The 20,025-nt window shown below is 43.6% G+C and overlaps 1 protein-coding gene across 1 annotated transcript in view; it reads left to right on the top strand.

Annotated features, from left to right (window-relative positions):
* The window catches only part of BMP6 (bone morphogenetic protein 6), a 165,368-nt gene that overhangs the window by 132,847 nt on the left and 12,496 nt on the right, over positions 1–20,025 (top strand). Inside the window, exons 3-4 of the mRNA XM_077810662.1 lie at positions 10,790–10,938; positions 12,614–12,811. Of these exons, the coding sequence (XP_077666788.1) occupies positions 10,790–10,938; positions 12,614–12,811 (347 nt within the window). The remainder of the gene's footprint in view (positions 1–10,789; positions 10,939–12,613; positions 12,812–20,025) is intronic.

Raw genomic sequence — 20,025 nt, 5'->3', positions numbered from 1 at the left:
TTTGAATAACTTTTTATCCTTTGATCATTAGTCCGCTTATTTTCTTTTCCTTGTGATGAAAATACTTCTGCGGAAGTTGTGGCTAAAGTTTTGCTTTAGTGATTCATTTGGAATATATTGGTTTTTTTTGCCTATTGGGAACAGTGTTTTATGGCTCAAAAGCAAAAAAGCAATAGTTTTTTTTTTTAAAAGGAGCCAACAAAACGTTCGTAAGACCTGCATTGAGTTCCAGCAGCTGACTTATAAGCCAAAAAAGAACAGCTGTCTTTTGCTTCCTTTAGACTAATGGCTTGAATAAGGACCTGATATTTGCTGACATTTGATGACATTGTACTAAATGAAGAAGAGTCTGTAGACATCCTGAATTCTAGCCACTGATCTTTAATGCAGCTAAATTGAAGAGAAGTATGGGGAAATTCTAGCTGGATTTGGGGTGAACAAAAATGAATTGTGGCAAGGCGGTGGATTGACAGAACAGTAGTTATCTATCCATCTAAAACAGATACAGCACAGGATACTGCTCTGCTGCCAGATATTATTCCTCAACCCTGATCAGGAAGATTCACCTTCAGATCTGAGATAAGATGTCCATTCAGTCATTGATCTTTCCTCTTGAGATTGCCAACAAGGGTGCCAGTTTAACGGTGGCTTTTAAGATGCAGACACAAATCTGCTAGGAAAAGGAACAATTCATTTCTATAGGCTGATGAAACACCTTTGAGTGATGATTGTGACGGGTGGATCACAGAAACCCCCTTGGGAATTGCCACCTGATGTGCTGAGACTACCTCTCAGCACTGTTTTCCTGTTTTGCCTGCCAGCTTGGGACTTCAGTGCCCTGCCTGGTTGAGCCAGACATGCTTGCCTGCTACAAACACAGACCCAGGTCTGAACCACGTCCCCCGCAAGCTGCAGGCTTAACTCAAAACAGCTTAAGAAGTGCTCCTGTCTCCAGCACTCAGATACCTAACTCCCAATGGGGTCCAAACTCCAAACAAATCTGTTTTACCCTGTATAAAGCTTATATAGGGTAAACTCATAAATTATTTGCCCTCTATAACACTGATAGAGAGATATGCACAGCTGTTCCTCCCCCACCCCCCAGTATTAATACATACTTTGGGTAAATTAATAAATAAAAATGATTTTATTAAGTATAAAAAGTAGGATTTAAGTGGTTCCAAGTAATAACAGACAGAAAAAAGTGAATTACCAAGCAAAATAAAATAAAACACACAAGTCTATGCCTAATATAGTAGGAAACTAAATGCAGGTTAATCTCACCCTCAGAGATGTTCCAATAAGCTTCTTTGACAGGCTAGCCTCCTTCTAGTCTGGGTCCAGCAATTACTCACACCCCTATAGTTACTGTCCTTTGTTCCAGTTTCTTTCTTTCAGGCATCTCTTTGGGGGTGGAGAGGCTATCTCTTGAGCCAGATGAAGACAAAATAGAGGAGTTTTCAGGGGCTTAAATAGACTTCTCTTGTGGGTGGAAACCCGTTCTCCTCTCCTATGCAGAATCCAACTGCAAGATGGAGTTTTGGAGTCACATGGGCAAGTCACATGTCCATGCATGACTCAGAACTTTACCAGTCGCTGCCACATTCCCAGGAAAGCTCAGATGTGGATTGGTGTCTCTTAAAGTTCATTGTTATCTTAAGTGTTTCTTGACTGGGCACTTACTGAGAATAGTCTTTTCTCAAGAAGCTGACCAACTTCTTCACTGAAGCTACCTAAAATCAAACCAATACTCATAACTTTGAATACAAAAATGATACATGCATGTAAATAGGATGAATATATCCAGTAGATCATAACCTTTGCAGAAATATGTTACATGGCATATCTAGCATAAAACATATTCCAGTCATGTCATATTTACACGCATAAACATATTTCTGGAAAGCATTATGGGGTACAACCTCACAATGATAATTCTTGGTGATTACTGATCTGGGTTGGATTTGAACAAGTCACTGAAATGTGAAAAGCTCTGTGTGTCTTTGAGCAAGAAAAATCATGACTGTACCGGGAGGGAGAATCCATGAATACATGAATTTGGGGAGATGAAGCCTCCATTAATGAATGAAACAGATTAGAATATTGAGTGTCTCAAGAAACAGAAAAGGGGAAACTGCAGGGAAGAGACCTGGGAAGGGGACAAAAATAAGTGCATCACTCCAAAAAGGTGTCCCTGAAGTTACCAGGGAAAAGAATGAGCCACTGGATGCTGTGGGGTGGGGGTAGGGGGCAGGGAAGGGGAAGGTGTCCATTGGTTCAGAAGCATGTAATAAAAACTCTTATTCAGCTCTTCTTAAGGAGAAAGAAAAACACCCCACTGACTGACTTCATAGAGGTTTTGCTTATTAGGACCTTACGGCAGTGCTAATAACCCTTCCCGAGTGGAGTTAGATGACATAGGGGTTTAAAAAAAACAAAAATACCCTACTCTTGAGCCCTGTCTGTACTCTGTACTCTGTTGTTTACTATTGATGGAACTGTACTGGTATTGAATAATGGGTCCTATTTTTGCCATTGTAGAGAAGGCTGAAGACAAGCTTACAGATGTTACAATATACAGACCTTGCACTGAAATTCTCATAGATGAATGCTCTATAATTCTGTATTTCGGCATGTACTGAGAAAGCAACAAAAAGGAAGTGAATTATCATATCAGTTCTTAAAATAACATAAAATCATTATGGAGCGATTTCACATTGTCTTTATTTAAAGCAATCAAAAAGTAAAAATGATACTCATGGCACCTGGAGACATTGAGGCAGTCATTCAGGGCAGTATGATCGAAGCATATTTTCTTTTTTAAAAAGAAAACATTTTAATACTGACTCAATAGTGTCAGCAATGTGGTGGTTCCCCTTCCTGTCCTTTGTATGGTTAAAAACAGTGCTTAGTTGTTGAATTTCTGATTTAAATCAAATCATTGTTACAGACTAATTTTTTTCATTACAAAAACCACTGATGTCGTCAGCAGAACATTGAGGAAAGATTAATGAAACTTAAGTTTGGCCAGAAATTTGACCTACCTTAAGCATCCCCTTTGAACAGTTATACAGATTTTGTGATTGTGTAAAAAACAGTCTTGTAAAACAGATTTGAAGTATCTTTGGACTTATTTTGAATGTAGCAGTCTAAAAGTTTGAAACAAATTGTGGGCTAGTCTGAGGTTAGGAGGTGGAAATGAAACATTTTATAAAACAATGCATCTATCAGCTTCTGCTTCTTTTCAGCCTTTAAGTTTTCAAAGACTGAGGTTATGTCTATGCTGCAATCATAGTATGTGACTGCAGCTCATGTAGACATACCTGAGCTAGCTATAATCTAGATTCTAGCTAGCTCAGCTATCAGTAGCATTGAAGCGTCATCAGCATGGGCTTCCGTGCTGTCTGTACAAGCCTGCCCAGAATCCTCAGGACTTCAGTGGTTAGCCTGCTCTGAAGTCCATTGTGCTAAGGCTTCACAGCTCTGCCACCCAAGCTAGCTAGATTAAAGCTAGCTCAGGTATGTCTACTTAAACTACAGTTACATCCTGTGATTGGAGTGCAGACATATTCTGAGAGGTTATTCTCTGTCCCTGGGTTATTTCAGCACCAGCGTGTACATTTTTTAAATACACAAAATAAGAGAGATTGTCAAAAGCACCAAAAGAATGTAGAGGTTACAAGTCTCACTGACTTTCAAGTGCTTGTGACCAGCTTCATTATAAATAGGGGAGACATTCTCCTTCACAAAATACGGCAGACTGTAGTAATGCAGCCTTTTATGATGCTGAGGCAGAACAGAGAGGAATTCAACCCTATTTACATTTGTGTTCCAAATATATATAGAATGCTGAGTTTGTGGAAGCAGAAGAGGGAATTTGAGTTCCAATGCTATTTGGAAGTGGGTTACTCATTTAAGAGAGACATGAAAAGTGAAGGGAAGAAACAGATTTATTTCTAGAAACACACCATTATGTATATTTTTTGCTCAGAAACGTTCTTGCTTTCTCTTGGCAAGGTGTTGGGTCAGGAGTGGGAGCACTGAGGGGGTTTGTGGTTGATCAAAGATGTCAACCCTTGGTTGGGATGATTATTATGTTTTCAAGTGTAAATATCCTGTTAGTACAGACCTCAGAATCCTCCTACACTGTCCAAACAGCTAATCTATTTAAAAAGAAAATGAAGCAATGGCTTAAGCTGAAGATCAAAAGAAGGATATGGTGCTTTAATGGTCAACATTTATTAAACAATTTCATTCATATCAAGAATGAAATATGGTAGCTTGATGTGCGTAGAAAGATTCCTCCCACATGATAAAATCGGGGTGGGGTGTGTCCTTCACTTCTCCCATTTATATAGTGTGTTCTTCTGCAACAGAACATCATTCCGTTAAGGGTTAAAACTCTCATTATTTTTAGCTGTCAGTTAGTGGTAGTAAAGTCTTTCTCTTTGCAACAGGATATTTATACAAATGCTGTCTGAGTTTCTAATCTAAAGGGAAAATTGATTTGCAAGCAGTGTTTATAGTTTAGAAAATAACTGTCCCCAACTGGATTGGAATTGGCTTGTTCGAAACAAATGGCAAAGCTAACGTCAATCTGTCTCAAGCTAAGGTCAGATTTGTATATAGTGTGCATATATTTACTCCTGAGTGGAAGGGGAGGGTGGGTGGGTGTGAGTGTGTGTTTAAAGTGGTTTAAAAGTCAAAATTGTTCTGGGGTGAATTTAACAGATAAATGTTCAGTCCTGTAGCTAATTATCTTTCCCTCCAAAATCTGAAGGAAACTTCTTTAGCTCCCCCCCAACCCCGCTCTTTTTTAAGGACAAAGAAAAGCCCTGTTGGTGCAAAATCAACTGAATTCTGAGATGCGACATGGTCTATTTAGAGTATATTGGTCTTGTGATTAAAGCACTGGATTGGGAGTCCGGAGAGACAGACTCTGCTTATGTGAGCTTGGGCAATATTTTTTCACAGTTTAACCATTTGTAAAATGGAAGTAATACTATAATACTTACCTATCAGGGTTATAAGGGTTAAGGACCTGGTCCTGCAAAGAGTTCCATGTGGAGAGAGCCTTCACCCACATGGAGCCCGTTGACTTTCTTTTAGTTTCTTACAGGCACAGGGGTTCCCTTGCATTGAGCTCTTTGCAGGATCCAGTTCCAATTTCCTAACTTTTGTGAGGTTCCTTGAGATCTGTTGAATAAAAGTGCTTTAAAATTGCAATGTTGTTAATATTCCATGTTATAACTTTGCATGCATCATGTTCTACACACAATTAATACAGTATGTCCTGCATGTCAGCAAACTCTTTAAGATTTTTATCTAGGCAACTCTAAAAATAACATACAGAAAGAATTTGATTTACAGTTGGGCTAGGCTATACCTTCAAAATCTTAACTCTGTAAGACTACATTTTATGGTGGGTACAATTTTTCACTCTATTCGTGTTGGTTGTTCAGAAGAAAAGGTCTTGATGATGAATCAGCAGCATCACACCCAGAATAATTTTTCTGGAGATCTGAAGTAGTGCAAACTATAGATTGAGTGTGATATACAAAAAAGTATTAAGAAAGGATATTAAATTTTTAAAAAATAAAGCAGTAAAACCCCCTCACATTTCTGTGCAAATCTCCTTTGAGGTTGACGTTATGCAGTCTAGACTATTATGTCAACTTGTCTTTGAAGAAAAGTAAACAAAAATGTTCAGCTGAAGAAAGTTTTAGGGACTTATAGTAACTAATGCCTCAGTAAATGGCTGTCAATGCGTAACAATCCCTTAAACACCTGGGTAATTGGGAGCTTTGAAGCTGACCAAAAATGTTGTTCCTCATCCGTAATTAAAATAAGAGGCCTTTAACTTAGTCGTTTGAAAGTGAGAGCTCTGTTTATTCTCACTGCTTTCTTGGGAAAACTTCTGCCTAGTTTGGGGGAAGGGGTAGAGGGAGAAAGAAGACTGTTGGGAAAATAGAAAACCTTTTTCCAATATATATGTTGTAAAATTTAGCTTTTTATAGCACTGGTGTTTTTCCTGTGGCAAAATTCCATGTTATAATGTGTACTCAGGACAGAGAGAAATTATTGTAATCTGGTGATTTCACTAATTATAGTAACAAAAATTAACCACTTGACTAAAATATAAGCTAATTAGTGTTTAGTTAAATAATTAAAATGAATTAACACCCACAGACATTTTGTTGAAAGGTTTATTGAGATTTTAGCTAAAGAAATATTTAATTACAGGGGAAAACACCATAATTAGATGCAAACTATTCCTCCCATAAATGCCCTGACTACATGGCCAGGATGCTGGTGTTAAGAATAGTAGCTATAGTTGATATTTATATCTGGATATTTATAAATGGATCCTTTTCCAGAGTACTGGAGTTAGGGCAGAATTTATGATTCACACAGACAAATCATACTTCTCCCTTAGACTGTGAGATTCTTTCAGCCACTTGCAATTGTTGTCTTGACCTTTGATTTCAGGGCCTTATCCAAAGTCAGTTGGAGGCTATGGAAACACTCCCATTTACTTCAGTGGGTTTTGAGTCAGACCCATAAAATGAGGTCTAGAGGAACGAGCTCCTAACTGAGTGAGGAATTCCTGACTCTCATCTCTCCAGTCGGCTTGTATGTAGTCTTGGGAAAAAATCACTTCACTTCACTACCTCAGTTCCCCCCATTTATTTACTTCCCCATAATAATACAAACCTATCACTTATACAGTGTTTAATGTGCTGCACAAACATTACTGAATTAACTACTTGCAGGAGTTTGAGTATTAAGTATGATTAAAATTTTGATTAGGTTCTCAGATATCACAGTGATGATGAGCACAGTGTAAATGCAGAAAAAGAGAACTGTCTGTGGATATAAAATACCAGGGACAGTTTAACTAAGTGTTAAGCAATGGTTCATTATGGTGTTGGAACTTCACTTCTATATACTGAATGCAAAAGTCCTCTCTTCTCTACATATGTAGGAGGCTACGTAGTATCCTTGAAATGAAGAGAAGTTTGTGCGTAAATCAGTGATAGCATCAGATTCTGTCTGTCTTGAGTCTATGCTGTAGACATTCTTTCCTGTCAGGTCCTAGGTAGCTTGCTCAGACCACCCCATTTCTGACTCTTCCACTAACATTCTTTCTCTTTCGCTCCCCTCCAGTCTTCTCTACCTGGTCCATGTCCCTTATCCATTCCTACCTTTCTGCTGCTCCTATATGAAAAAAGTATGATACCGTTTTTAATAATATGGTCACAAACTATTTTTTTCCACAGGACCCCTACCTCATTCACTGCACAGGATGAATGGTGCTCACTGAAGGCTAGCTAGTAAATATTTTGTTTATCCTCATTGTTCAATGTGTGGCGCCAGGCCTTACTCATGGCACACTATTCAACCCTGCTCTGAAGACTGAATTAATATTTCTCATGGGCTTTTTTTATCATGAGGAACACCATAGAATCTGAGTGTTTCACAAACCTTAATCAATCTTCGCTAGCCCCATTTTACAATTGAGGAACTGAGGCACAGACAGATTAAAGTAAAACATGTCCACTAATTTTGGGTGCCCAATTCGAGATGGTTAAGGGCCTAACTTTTCTGAATATTTAGCATTTTACAGCACTTCATAGGTTCAGAACTGGGCTCAATTGATTTCTAATGCAGCTGTGAGTTTTCAGCTCTTCCACAAATCTGGCCACAGGTGTTTCAAGTTGGGCACCCAAGAAATGAGGAAAACATATTTAGTGACCACCTGTGAAAAATTTGGCTTCAGTGACTATTCTGAGGCAGAGGTAGGGATAGAATCCTGTTCCCCAGGGCAGCTTTCAGCTGCCTTAACCATCAGAGCTTCCTTTCTCTTCCTGCAATCCCTTGCCTCATTCACTGCACACCTTCCAACTTCTTCAGTAAATGAGGCAGGGAGTTTACAGGCAACAGCCTTGTTAGCTACACAACCCTGATTAATTCCTGAGCAATCATCATGCATACACAGATGGGGACAACATTAAGACTGCGCAGCCAACCTTATTTTTGTCATTTCTTAAGTTTCAAGTGCTTGATTGTATGATCTTAACATTGGTGAAGTTTTTCAGTTTGCTTTTGCAAAAATTTAGAAAATTATTCATGGAGAACCATATTTATCCCGCCTCGCCCCACGAGCTATCAGTAGGGTTAGAACCTTTAGAATTGCAACACAGACCTCTGCCATTTGAGCTAACAGAATAATTGGTAATAGTAGTAGGTTATTATCCTCTGCGGGGGTCTGTGACCACAGGAGGAGGATGAGACAGATGCATATTGTGCCAGTGGGTTTCATGGATATTTTCAGACAGCAGAGGAATGTTGAGACTTGGGAATCCTGGGCTTAATACTGGTTTCTGGAGGGGAGTGTGCTGTAGTGGTTACAAACCCCTTTCTGTTCCCATCCTTCCCAAGCCTGACCACTCCAGCTTGTCCCTTTCTCAGTCTGTCTCACTCCTCACCCTTCTGCATTTCACTTAGACTTTCTTCTCCATGCTGCCTGAATGCCAGCAGGGGAGCCTGAAAGCACAGGAGAGGCTGCTTGTAGTTTTGGGACCTGGAGCTGCAGTGGCCTTCAGCTGGCAGGAGGAGCAATTGCAGGGAAAGTTCCACTCTGCCATGTAACCATATGATGGTGCATGCTCTGTTGCTCTGAGGGGATGGCATACAAACGGTCAGATTGCCATGTAGGAGCTATGTGGGGATGGAGCATCCTCGGTGCAGATGGAATCTTCAGAGAATTTAGCTGCTGAACTCTGAGTCTTTACTGAGCATGAACAAATTTTGGTAAATTTTCACTGGGATAGCAAAAGGCACATCCCTACTTATAGCAGGCCTCTGTCAAATTTCAAATCCCTTGCTCCAAAACAGGGAGTGCTAGGGCTTCTCTATGAAATGACTGCAAACATTTTTTTAATGTGAGGAAAACATTGTCTCCTAATTTTGTTCCTGGAAACAGCTAAGCCATTTTTGTTTTCCTGAAAATTAAAATCTCAGCACAAGTAGTTATTCTGATAAAGTTACAACAGCTGAAAACAGGCCTTATAGTGGTAGGTATCAGGCTACCTTAACTATAGGTGCTTCTGCTAGCGTCACCTATAACATCTGTGGAATAATACTTCAATAGCTGGCTTCATAAACCTGTACCAAGGAGAAAAGCTAGTGGAATAGTGGTGCTGGTTGGAAAATGGTGAGAATTTTTAGAGGAATTTTTTTTTCACAATTTAAAAAATTGACCCAGGTCTATTGAATAGTCTGTAAACCTATTTGTGAACAATAGTTGAATTGAAAAGCATGATTTTTCTAGTGTTTTTTCATCGTATGTGGCCATTCATACCTGTGCAAAGTGGGTGTAAAAAGCAAGCATTGGTGTAAAGTGGAGAATTTTGATTTGGTCGCATTTTACACCACTTTTCACTCACTCCACACACATGTAAAAGGTTTTCTAAAATGCAAGATAGTGGCGAATCAGGCCCTGAATTTCAACTTGATCTGTTCATACTCTTTGTTAATTTGATACTTTATGAGTGTTTGTGAAAGTGTAGGTTTTCTCCATACATGGTTCTGAATAGTTTTGTGACCAAACACATTTGTTTTGGGTGGAGGTAATGTGTCAGTTATTTAGGGTTTGGGGATTAGAGGAAGGCAGGCTGAAGCATGTTAGGGTGGAAGAGGGCAGAGATGGTTTACAGGAAGCAGATTGAGGAGGGAAGTTCAGAGGAAAGACAGCGCAGGGACTAAGAGGACCCTCTTGCACATGTGTAGCCCACTTCAGAGGGTGCCAGGGAGCAATCTGGAAGATGTATTACAAGACTCTGGGCTGATTCAGCAGTTAATCCCTCAATAGTAGTGGTGCTCCAAGGTACACAGCATGCCTGGTGAAGCCCAACTCTTGCAATCAGAGAGTTTTTCCAAAGCATACAGCAGCTAACCAGCCCCACCACTTGCTGCTCCTGGAGGTGAAGGTCACAGAATTTCCCCTGAAACACTTTTCCCATTGGAAGGGAGGATGCAAAGACTCCTGTGGGAAAGGCTGCTGAGTCAACCACAGAATGTGGTCACTAGCTGAGAGAGGAGCAAAGCCTTTCCACTATAAAAAGGAGCTGCACTAAGAGCCCTAATATACTGACGCACTTATTTTTCCATGTGTGATCTCATGTAAACCAAACTACTGGGCAATATGACATAGCATTTGGCCAAAAATAAAATGTAACTCAAACAAAACTTTTTCTGTAATTAATCTTTGATGGGAGAAAAGGGACAGGTAACCTGTTTTCTCATTTTCCGTACGTTCTTATTAATCGTAATGTGTTTTTGCAAAAGAAATAGTGATAGGATTGGTGTCAGAGACCCCTATTAATGTTGCAATATTGGCTCATCACACATAAGAATTGTAGCCCTTTACATAAATAGGGATACATATTAGGAAACAGAGAGACATGGTAATAACTTTTGGCCACTGTACACTCTAGACTATATTTACACCCAGGCCTCACTGAGGTAAGGCTTAAAATCCAGTTACCAACATACAGTCCTAAGTATTAGCATTTCTGTAGCTGGTGTGGGTTCCACAAGCCTAGGAAACAGCTACATTTTTGTAACATTTTGAACTATATGTGCAGAAGCACATGCCTTTTCATGGTGAAATTAAAGTAACAAATGAGTAATATTTTAATTTTGACTCTTCCCACTACTGTGATAGTGGAAGCACGTGGGGAATACTGGAACCCCCGCCTGACCATGTTCCTGTTTTCTTTTGCAGAGATTCTGATCTGTTTTTGCTGGATACCAGAGCAGTGTGGGCCTCAGAAGAAGGCTGGCTGGAGTTTGACATCACTGCCACCAGTAACATGTGGGTGATGAACCCTCAGCATAACATGGGACTCCAGATGAGTGTGGTGACCAGGGATGGTAGGTTACAGACCACCTTAGTTGATTCATCTGGCAGGTGATTGTCTTTGTTAATTGTTTATAGCATCAGCCCTAACGTGATGGTCTGGGTAATGTATCCAAGCGTACAATTGTTATGTGATAGACTAGGCAATGCATTCAAGCGCACAGATGGAAGGCTACTTACTGTCTGTCTGATGGCCTTCTATGTATCTCTCTAAAATACTTTGAGTACCCCGTTCTGCCTGTTGTATGTATTCCATATGTAGATCCTGTCATGGATAGCTCATAGGAACGCCACAAGTGGCCTGGCTTGCAGATGCTCTACATTTCTGATGCTCCCATTGACCTCCACGCCTCTGAAAATCCAGCCAAATAAGTTTTATTTTTTTATTTTTTCAATTCATGGAAACATTTTCCAGTGTAACTTTTTTTAAAAAGAGGTCCACATTTAAGATGTACAATGGCTTTAAAACTGATGCTAGATTTGCTGCAATTGTTGTTTCTGCTACCCCAGAATCCCTCCTACTACTGAGCTGTCCCTAAAAACATCAGAGGGTAAAGCACATCTACCATTGACTCCAATGAAGCCACGGTTTCACCCACTGCCTTCAGTCTATCAGTTGCTGATAAAAGCATTGCCTCCAGAAAGAAGCAGCAGCAGAATTTTCACTAACATGAATGAAAAGCACGAAGGATTGTGATCCACATTACAAATCCTAATTAAGCCTTGCAGTAGTGCTGTGGGGTAGGGAAGTATTATGATAATCAATTTACAGACGGAGAAACTGATGCACAGATGCAGCTTGTCCAGCATGACATGGAGTGTCAGTAGCACAACTGGGGGTAAAACCCATGAGTTTGTCTCCCAGTGTCGTACTCTAACCCTGAGATGCAATTTATCAGATTCCACGTGTGAGAATGGCTTTGCAGACTGTGGGACTGAGAACTGCAGAAGAAACAGTAACATTTACAATCCATGGCAACTTTGAAAGATGGAAAAAGGGAGGTTGGTGGTGGGAAGGTGGAAGAAAAGGATGGAAGATGGGGAAGGAGGAGACAAAGGAGAATGTAAGAAGGGAAGGACAACATGGAGTGGTGTGGAATTGTGTCTGCCTTCCACTTTTTTCCATTTTCTTCATCCTGTTTGGAGTTCCTCCATAAAACTCAAGCAAGAGATCAGAGACTGTCCAGTTTCTGTTTTGCCAAAAGAAATGTGGGATGCTAGTGTCCACCTATCTGTATGAGCTACTGATATGACTCTATTCCCCAACTCTAAGCTCTTTATGGGAAAGGTATCCAGCCTCTTTTCCCTCAAAATTTCCCCGGGTTTTCTTCCTAATGTCTCTATTCTTGGTGGCTCAGAAGTGGCATCACTAATTTTACAACAGATTTAGGCATTTAATTATATATGTGTAATATACCAATGTGTATACATAGCATTAGAGATGCTATAAGAATTCAAAAAGTCCCTGCTCTGAAGAGCTCACAGTCCAAGTTAGAGAACATCATGAAGAAGACAACAGTCTATGGTGGAGGGGGTAAAGGAGGAGAGAGAACAGAAAAGAAGGGGAAAGGGAATGCTACTTGTGGGAGAGCAGCTGTGTGTGTGTGTTGCTAGCAAAAACTATTTAAGACTGTGTTGATTTTTTAACCCACCTTTTTATTTATTTATTTATTTTTGTTCCATTTGAAGGTCTCAATATAAACCCTAGAGCAGCAGGCCTGATAGGCCGAAATGGCCCTTATGACAAGCAGCCTTTCATGGTGGCCTTTTTCAAAGTGAGTGAGGTTCATGTTCGGACCACTAGGTCAGCCACAAGCAGGCGCAGGCAGCAGAATCGAAACCGCTCCACTCAGGCTCAAGATGTTTCCAGGGTATCTAGTATTACAGGTAATTTTGCAACATCTATTTTCTCTGGAGATCAGACATCTTTTCTCTTCTAAGATCTTTCATTTGCTTTGATATGTGAAAAAGCACAAAAAGAGCATGGCCAAAATAAAATAAGCACAGAGGAGCACACTACATTTACAAGGGCCTGAGAGGGGAATGTTCATGTAACATTCAGGGCCGGATTAACCTTTTGTGAACCCGGCACCAAACATATTTGTGGGCCCCCATGGGAGCAAAGGAGCATGGTGTAGAGAGGTCAGTCCCCAGAGCAAGGGGCCAGCCAGGGGCAATGTGGCATAGCATGGCAGGGTCGGCCCCGCTCCACCCAGCCCAGAGCAAGGGCACTGTATGCAAACTGTCAGTTGCTAGACGCACATTGGCCTGCCCAGCCCTGTGCTGTCAGCATGCCCCTTCCCCTCGGGGGTGGGCCCATGCCATGCCACCCCCACCCCCAAATCCCTATGCCCAGCATCCCCTGGAACTGCTATGCCCAGCAGCCCCTACACACACACCCTCCACCACAAATGCATGGCGGTCTGCACACCACCAACCCTACCCAATACCTCCCGCATAGCCGCACCACTACTGCCCAATGCACTTCCCCACAGTCCACCACCACAACTACATAGCACTCCACTCAGACCCCCCGCTAGCCAGCATCCCAACACATAGACCTCCCCCACTGCCTTCCAAGAGCCCCCCCCCCACACACCTCCAGAGATCCACTCCCTTACACTCTGCCCCCTGGCCATACTCACCGGCCCTGCTGGAAGGTGACGGCGTCTGCCAGGCTGAGCTGGCAGTGTGGCCAGGGGCCGGTCCAGTGCCAGGGTGGGGAATCACTCCAGCCTCTCGGGAGTGGCACGATTAGCCAGGGTCTGCCCCTGCCCTGGTCGGACTCCCTCAGGACCCACTTGCCTGGAGATAGGGTGACCATACATCCCTGTTTGGCTGGGACAGTTCTTTTAAGCTCTGTCCTGGTCATCCTGACTTTTTTGACAAAAACGGGCATTTATCCCGTTTGCTCTTGCCGACTGACCAGTTGGCAAGAGCAAATGAACAAATGCCCAGTTTACCAAAAAAATCTGGTGCGCCGCCCTGGCGTGGAGGAACATGTGTGGTGGGGGTGGTGATGAGGCGAGGTGTCAGGCAGCAGGGCTTGGGGGGGTTTAGCCACAGCCAGAATTGAGCTTGGGGGGGTTAGGTGCCACCCCCAGCCCCTGGCAGCAGTGTGGGGAGGGTGTCAGCCCCAGCTCCTGGCAGTGGTATGGGAAGCTGGGGTGAAGGAGGGGTCAGCCCCTGTCCTGGCAGTGGCATGCGGAGCTCAGGGAGTGGGGGGGTCAGCCCCTGGCTGCAACATGGGGAGCTGTGGGGGAGGAGTCAGCCCCAGTGGTGGATTTAGAGTTAGTGGGGCCTGTGCTCAGTTTCATTTTTGGGGCCCTTCCTTGGGACCCAGCCAAGAAAAAGAACATTCTCTCTTATCTCCTCCCCTGCTCCTGTTTTTCATTCTTTTTTTCTTTATCCTCCTCCTATAAGTTATAGCAAGTAAATGAAAATAAAGTGAGGTACCTTGATTGTTCTTGTAGTCTAACTGATGTTTCCACAGACCACTTGAAAATTGCTGGGGGTCTCAGCGGACCGCTTAATGATCTTTCCAAATATTGTTTGTACTGTTAGCGAACTGTTGTAAAGCACTTTGGATAAGAGCGCTTTATAAAAATAATGTAAAAAAACATTGGGGTGCAGGGTCTGGCCAGGACTTAGGGTGTGGGAGGGGGCTCAGGGCTGGGGGTGCAGGGTCTGGGAGAGAGTTAGGGTGCAGGAGTAGGTTGAGGTGCAGGGTCTGGCCAGGAGTTAGGGTAAGGGAGGGGGCTCAGGGTTGGGGCACGAGGTTGGGGTGAGGAGCGCTTACCTGGGGCAGCTCCCATTTGGTGTGGGGGGTGCAGGTGGGGATGAGCAGGAGTCAGGGAGGGTAGGGGACTGGGGGCATGTGAGGGGGCTACAGGAGTCAGGGCTGGGAGTGTGTGAGGGGGTTTAGGAGTCAGGACTGGGAGTGTGTGAGGAGGGTGCAGGAGTCAGGGAGGTCAGGTGGCTGGGGAGGTGTGAGGGAGTGCAGGAGTCAGGGCTGTGTGTGTGTGAGGGGGTACAGGAGTCAGAGAGGGCAGGGGGCTGGGAGTGTGTGAGGGGGTTTAGGAGTCAGGACTGGGAGTGTGTGAGGGGGGTGCAGGAGTAAGGGAGGTCAGGTGGCTGGGGAGGTGTGAGGGAGTGCAGGAGTCAGGGCTGTGTGTGTGTGAGGGGGTACAGGAGTCAGAGAGGGCAGGGGGCTGGGAGTGTGTGAGGGGGTTTAGGAGTCAGGACTGGGAGTGTGTGAGGAGGGTGCAGGAGTCAGGGAGGTCAGGTGGCTGGGGGGCTGTGAGGGGGTACAGGAGTCAGGGCTGGGGGTTGGGGTGCAGGGTCTGGCCGGGAGTTAGGATGCAGGAAGGGGGTCAGGGCTGGGGCAGGAGGTTGGGTGTGGAGTGCTTACCTGGGTCAGCTCCTGTTTGGTGCGAGGGGTGCAGGTGGGAATGTGTGTGTGTGGGGAGGTGCAGGAGCTCCCTTTTGGTGCTCAAGGTGTGGAGGGTGTTATGGGGGGGATGCAGGAGTCAGGGTGTGAGTGTGGGGGGCTGGGTATGTGTGGGGGTGCAGGAGTCAGGGCTGGGGTCATGGGGGTGTGTGAAGGGGGTGCAGAAGTCAGGGCAGGAGGCTGGGGGTGTGGGCTGGGGTCATGGGGGTGCTCCCAGCCCCGAGCAGCTCACGGCAGGGGGCTGGAGGGGGTATGTGTAGGGGAGTGCGGTGGCCCTGCCTTAGCTCCACCCTGCCCCAATTCTACCCTCTTCCCCAAGGCCCTGCCCCCACCTCTTCTCCACCTCCTCCCCCGAGTGCACTGCAGTCCTGCTCCTCCTCTTTCCTCGTGCCGGCAAACAGCTGTTTGGCGGCAGAGGAAGTGCTGGGAGGGGGAGGGGCGGGAATGCAGCGCACTTGGGGGAAGAGGCGGGGATGGGGGAGCTTGGCTGCCGGTGGGTGCAGGCGGAGCCTGCCCTGCAGCAGGAGCCCCAGGAGCCGGCAGGACCAAGCTTCTGCTCCCGCAGCAGAGAGCGGTGGGCTGGGGGTTAAGAACGGCTAGCAGGGCCTTACTGCAGCCCAAGCAGAGCAGGCTGGGCTGAGGCCCCTTTGCAGCCTGGGCCTGGCACCATGGCGCCAAGGTAAACCTGGTACTGGTGAAATTTGCTTTTACTAGGGACTTCCTAAGTCCATGGGTAAAATCCTGGCCTCATTTAAATTAGTGCCATTGATTTCAATGAGGCCACGATTTCACCTCAGATCCTTTGGACCAGTGATCTGCTGCAGAGTAACATTTGCCTAGAAGTATGCTGCTGGTATGAAATATCAGGTATTTAACAAACATCTCTAAGTACTGAAACACTAACATTTACATGTAGTGCGCATTTTTAGTCCAGGCCTGACTAAGAAGTGGTGATGGCTTCTCTTCTTTGATTCAGAAAAAGCACAGTAGCATAATGCCGTTTTTACCCTAAGAATCACATTATTAGGCTAGACTTCAAGGCAACATGCTGCTAGGTTTCTCAGTGTGAAAATGAATGGTGCGCATGGAGGGATGGAGTGTGCCTTTTAAACTTTTGTTAGAGCTGCTCAATGATACAAAGGCAGAGCTGATAGATTTAAATTTGATCTCAGGCATCTTATCCCCAGTGCTGACTTTTTATTTTTTAAATTTTGCAATATATCCCCATCTTTCCATCAGTTAATGGTATTTTGTTCATTTTAAAAAAGTCTAGCTTGAACATCATAGAACACACATTCAGTCTTGCCTACCCCTTAACTGGCATGAGTCATAAGCCACATAGGAATGGTTGAAGAACAGGCTTAAGAGAAAAGCATTTGCTGTCTCATTGAAGCTGGTTGGAAAATTCTAAAATTTGGATGAAAATTGTGGAAATATCTTTTGTTTTCCAATCAGCTCTGCATCGTATCATAAAGCTGAAAGTCCTTCCTTTTTGGGATATATTTTTGGTGAAATTACTGAGCATCTCTTTTGTTCCCTGATCAAAATGTAACATTTCTGGAGCAACTGAGATTTATTATTTTGCTTATACTGCCCCCTTCTTTCACAGTAAACTCCTTAGCTTTTTTTTACTGTACTCCAAAATAAACTCACAGCAGATCCATTTATCTTCATAAAAAAACGTGAATATTATTGAAACGTAACTAATGTCAGTCAGTGGGATCCTAGGAGACAACCATGCACACACGATAGTGATTTAGAAATGTCCATATACTCCCTGTTCTGCTGTAACAGCTAGACTGGGTTTTGAATTTGTGCTTAAAATGTGATTCATAGATTAATGGAGTTTAAGGCCAGAAGGGGCCACTAGCTCATCTGCTCCTGAATATCACAGGCCATTACATTTTAGCCAGTTACCCTGTATTGAGCCCAGTAACTTGTGGCCAGTTGCTTGGATGAACCCACATGCTACATTAACTTTTAGAAACCTAAAAGCATGTGCACCCTTATTAAAAGGTGACCTGCAATAGGGTTGTAGCCATTATCATGACTATTAATGACAATTAGGCTATCCATCAGCATGAGCAGGAGCTCTGATTGGCTTCTTTCCCCTATTCTTCCACTTCAGACAATCAGACAGGGATTTCCTCATAGACTAGGTGTTTTCTTTGCAGGCTGGTAGAAGAATTGGGACGTCTGTAGGCTGTGGGGGAATCCATAGGTTTGCAGCTGCATTGTTTGAGGAAGGGCATTGCAATTCCCTTGCCTGTGCACTCATGCTTCTGCCTCCCTTAATGTCAAAAGCCAGTTTCCTTCTCATAGAGCAACCCCCACCCACCCCAGACTGTAAGCATCCCCTATGTAATAATGTGCTCTGCCAATTCCAGTTACTTAAATAAAAGCAATGTTTATACAGATAATGAGATAAATCCTAAACAAAGCCTAATTGCTGTGAAAAGCTGAGCTAACATGACTGAAAGCTTACTTACAGGAACACAGATTAGGTACAATGAAAGCTTTATATCAGAAGGTGAGAACGTTCTCAGCCAGCTGCCTCCAGCCCATCTGATGTTAGTGCTCTGGAGGGATGGAGGGGGAGTGTGTGTGTGTGAATCCAAGAATTTTCTCTCTGGGGTCACTCTCTCAAGAGCCATTTAGCACAAAGTGTATAATTAATATATTCAGACAGAGCCCGGTGTTTCATTCCCTCTCAATGATGAGGTGAAGACTGTTAATGTTTGTACAGCACATTTAAAATGTTAAGTGCAGAGTCTCATTCTAGAATTGGAAATTGGCTGATATTTTGTGCTGATGACATTTGAGGCAGAATAAGACTCCACTTTCACTTCCATTAACTCTGCAGAGCTGGTTGACAAAAACAAGTTTTTACTACTTTTAAATCAGAAGATACGATTCAAATCCCCAGAGGGAGCAGATATATTGGGCAAAAGGGGGATGTTTTTACATAATCACTTTTCTGACTATAACCACTCAGATTATAAAATGACAAAAGGAAAAAAATAACTAGTCATTTTGTGGTTTCAAGTGTTTTTTTGAGCACTTTAGCTCAAAGCCAACTTTAATTTAAAACCTGGGGTTTGGCACACTACTAGTCAACAAGGTAATGTTGAACTTTTGTGGATTTTTAAAAAAAGGAGAAAATTAAAACTGAGATGTTGGTTGGCTTATTTGAGAAAGAAAGAGAGAAATTAGCCAGTGCATTCTCTGTGTTTTACTGTTAGTCTAGTTGTCCCTAATCCAGGGTTGATTTAATAGCCTGTGTTAAAATGATGGAATCTAATGACTAAACAGGGAGTGCTTTATGGTTTGGTCCATGATTAATAGTGAAAGGTTTAAAAGCTATGGTTTTAAAAAAAAATCTTTGTAATCATGCCTCTGCACTTTCCTCATGTACTGACATACAATGAGACTGGGAGAATTCCCATGGGTATTGAAGGAGAATGTAGCCCTGGCTGTTACCCTAGGTGCTATATCAAACTTTGAGGGTTACCATCCCAGCCGGTTAAACTCTAGTGGCTCTCAAGAGTATTGAACCTCATTAGGCTTGTGAGGAGAACAGAATAGTTAGTTCACCAAACTAAGGCCTCTGGTTCACCAAACACTTACTTACATGTCTAACTTTAAGCAGGTGAGGAGTCTTAGCCCTGGTCTACACTACGAGTTTAGGTCAAATTTTGCAGCGTTAGATCGATTTAAACCTGCACCCATCCACATGACGAAGCCATTTTTGTCGACTTAAAGGGCTCTTAAAATCTATTTCTATACTCCTCCCCGACAAGGGTATTAGCGCTGAAATCGACATTGCTGAGTCGAATTTGGGGTAGTGCGGATGCAATTCAACAGTATTGGCCTCCGGGAGCTATCCTAGAGTGCTCCATTGTGTCTGCTCTGGACAGCACTTTCAACTCAGATGCACTAGCCAGGTAGACAGGAAAAGCACAGGAACTTTTGAATTTCATTTCCTGTTTGGCCAGAGTGGTGAGCTCATCAGGAGAGGTGACCATGCAGCGGTCATCAGCACAAGTGACCATGCAGTCCCAGAATCGCAAAAAAGCTCCAGGATGGACCGAATGGGAAGTACTGGATCTGATTGCTGTATGGGGAGAAGAATCCGTGGAGGCAGAACTCCGTTCCAAAAGATGAAATGCCAATATATTTGAAAAAATCTCCAAGGGCATGATGGACAGAGGCTATAACAGGGACCCGCAGCAGTACCGCGTGAAAATTAAGGAGCTCAGGCAAGCCTAGCAAAAAACTAAAGAGGCAAATGGCCGCTCCGGGTCAGAGCCCCAGACATGCTGCTTCTATGATGGGCTGCATGCAATTCTAGGGGGTGCCCCTACCACTACCCCACCCCTGTCCATGAACACCTGCAAGGGGGGAGTCTCACGCAACAGGGATGAGGATTTTGGGGACGAGGAGGAGGAGGATAGCACACAACAGGCAAGTGGAGAAACCCTTCTCCCTGACAGCCAGGAACTGTTTATCACCCTGGAGCCAATACCCTCCCAACTCTCCCAAGGCGGGTTCCCGGACCATGAAACCAGAGAAGACACCTCTGGTGAGTGTATCTTTGTAAATATAATACATGGTTTAAAAGCAAGCATGTTTAATGATTAATTTGCCCTGA

This window comes from Eretmochelys imbricata, chromosome 2 (assembly GCF_965152235.1).
Source record: "Eretmochelys imbricata isolate rEreImb1 chromosome 2, rEreImb1.hap1, whole genome shotgun sequence".
Classification (NCBI taxonomy): Eukaryota; Metazoa; Chordata; order Testudines; family Cheloniidae; genus Eretmochelys; species Eretmochelys imbricata.
The sequence above is the reverse complement of the archived record's forward strand: the minus strand, read 5'-3'. Positions and strand labels throughout refer to the sequence as shown.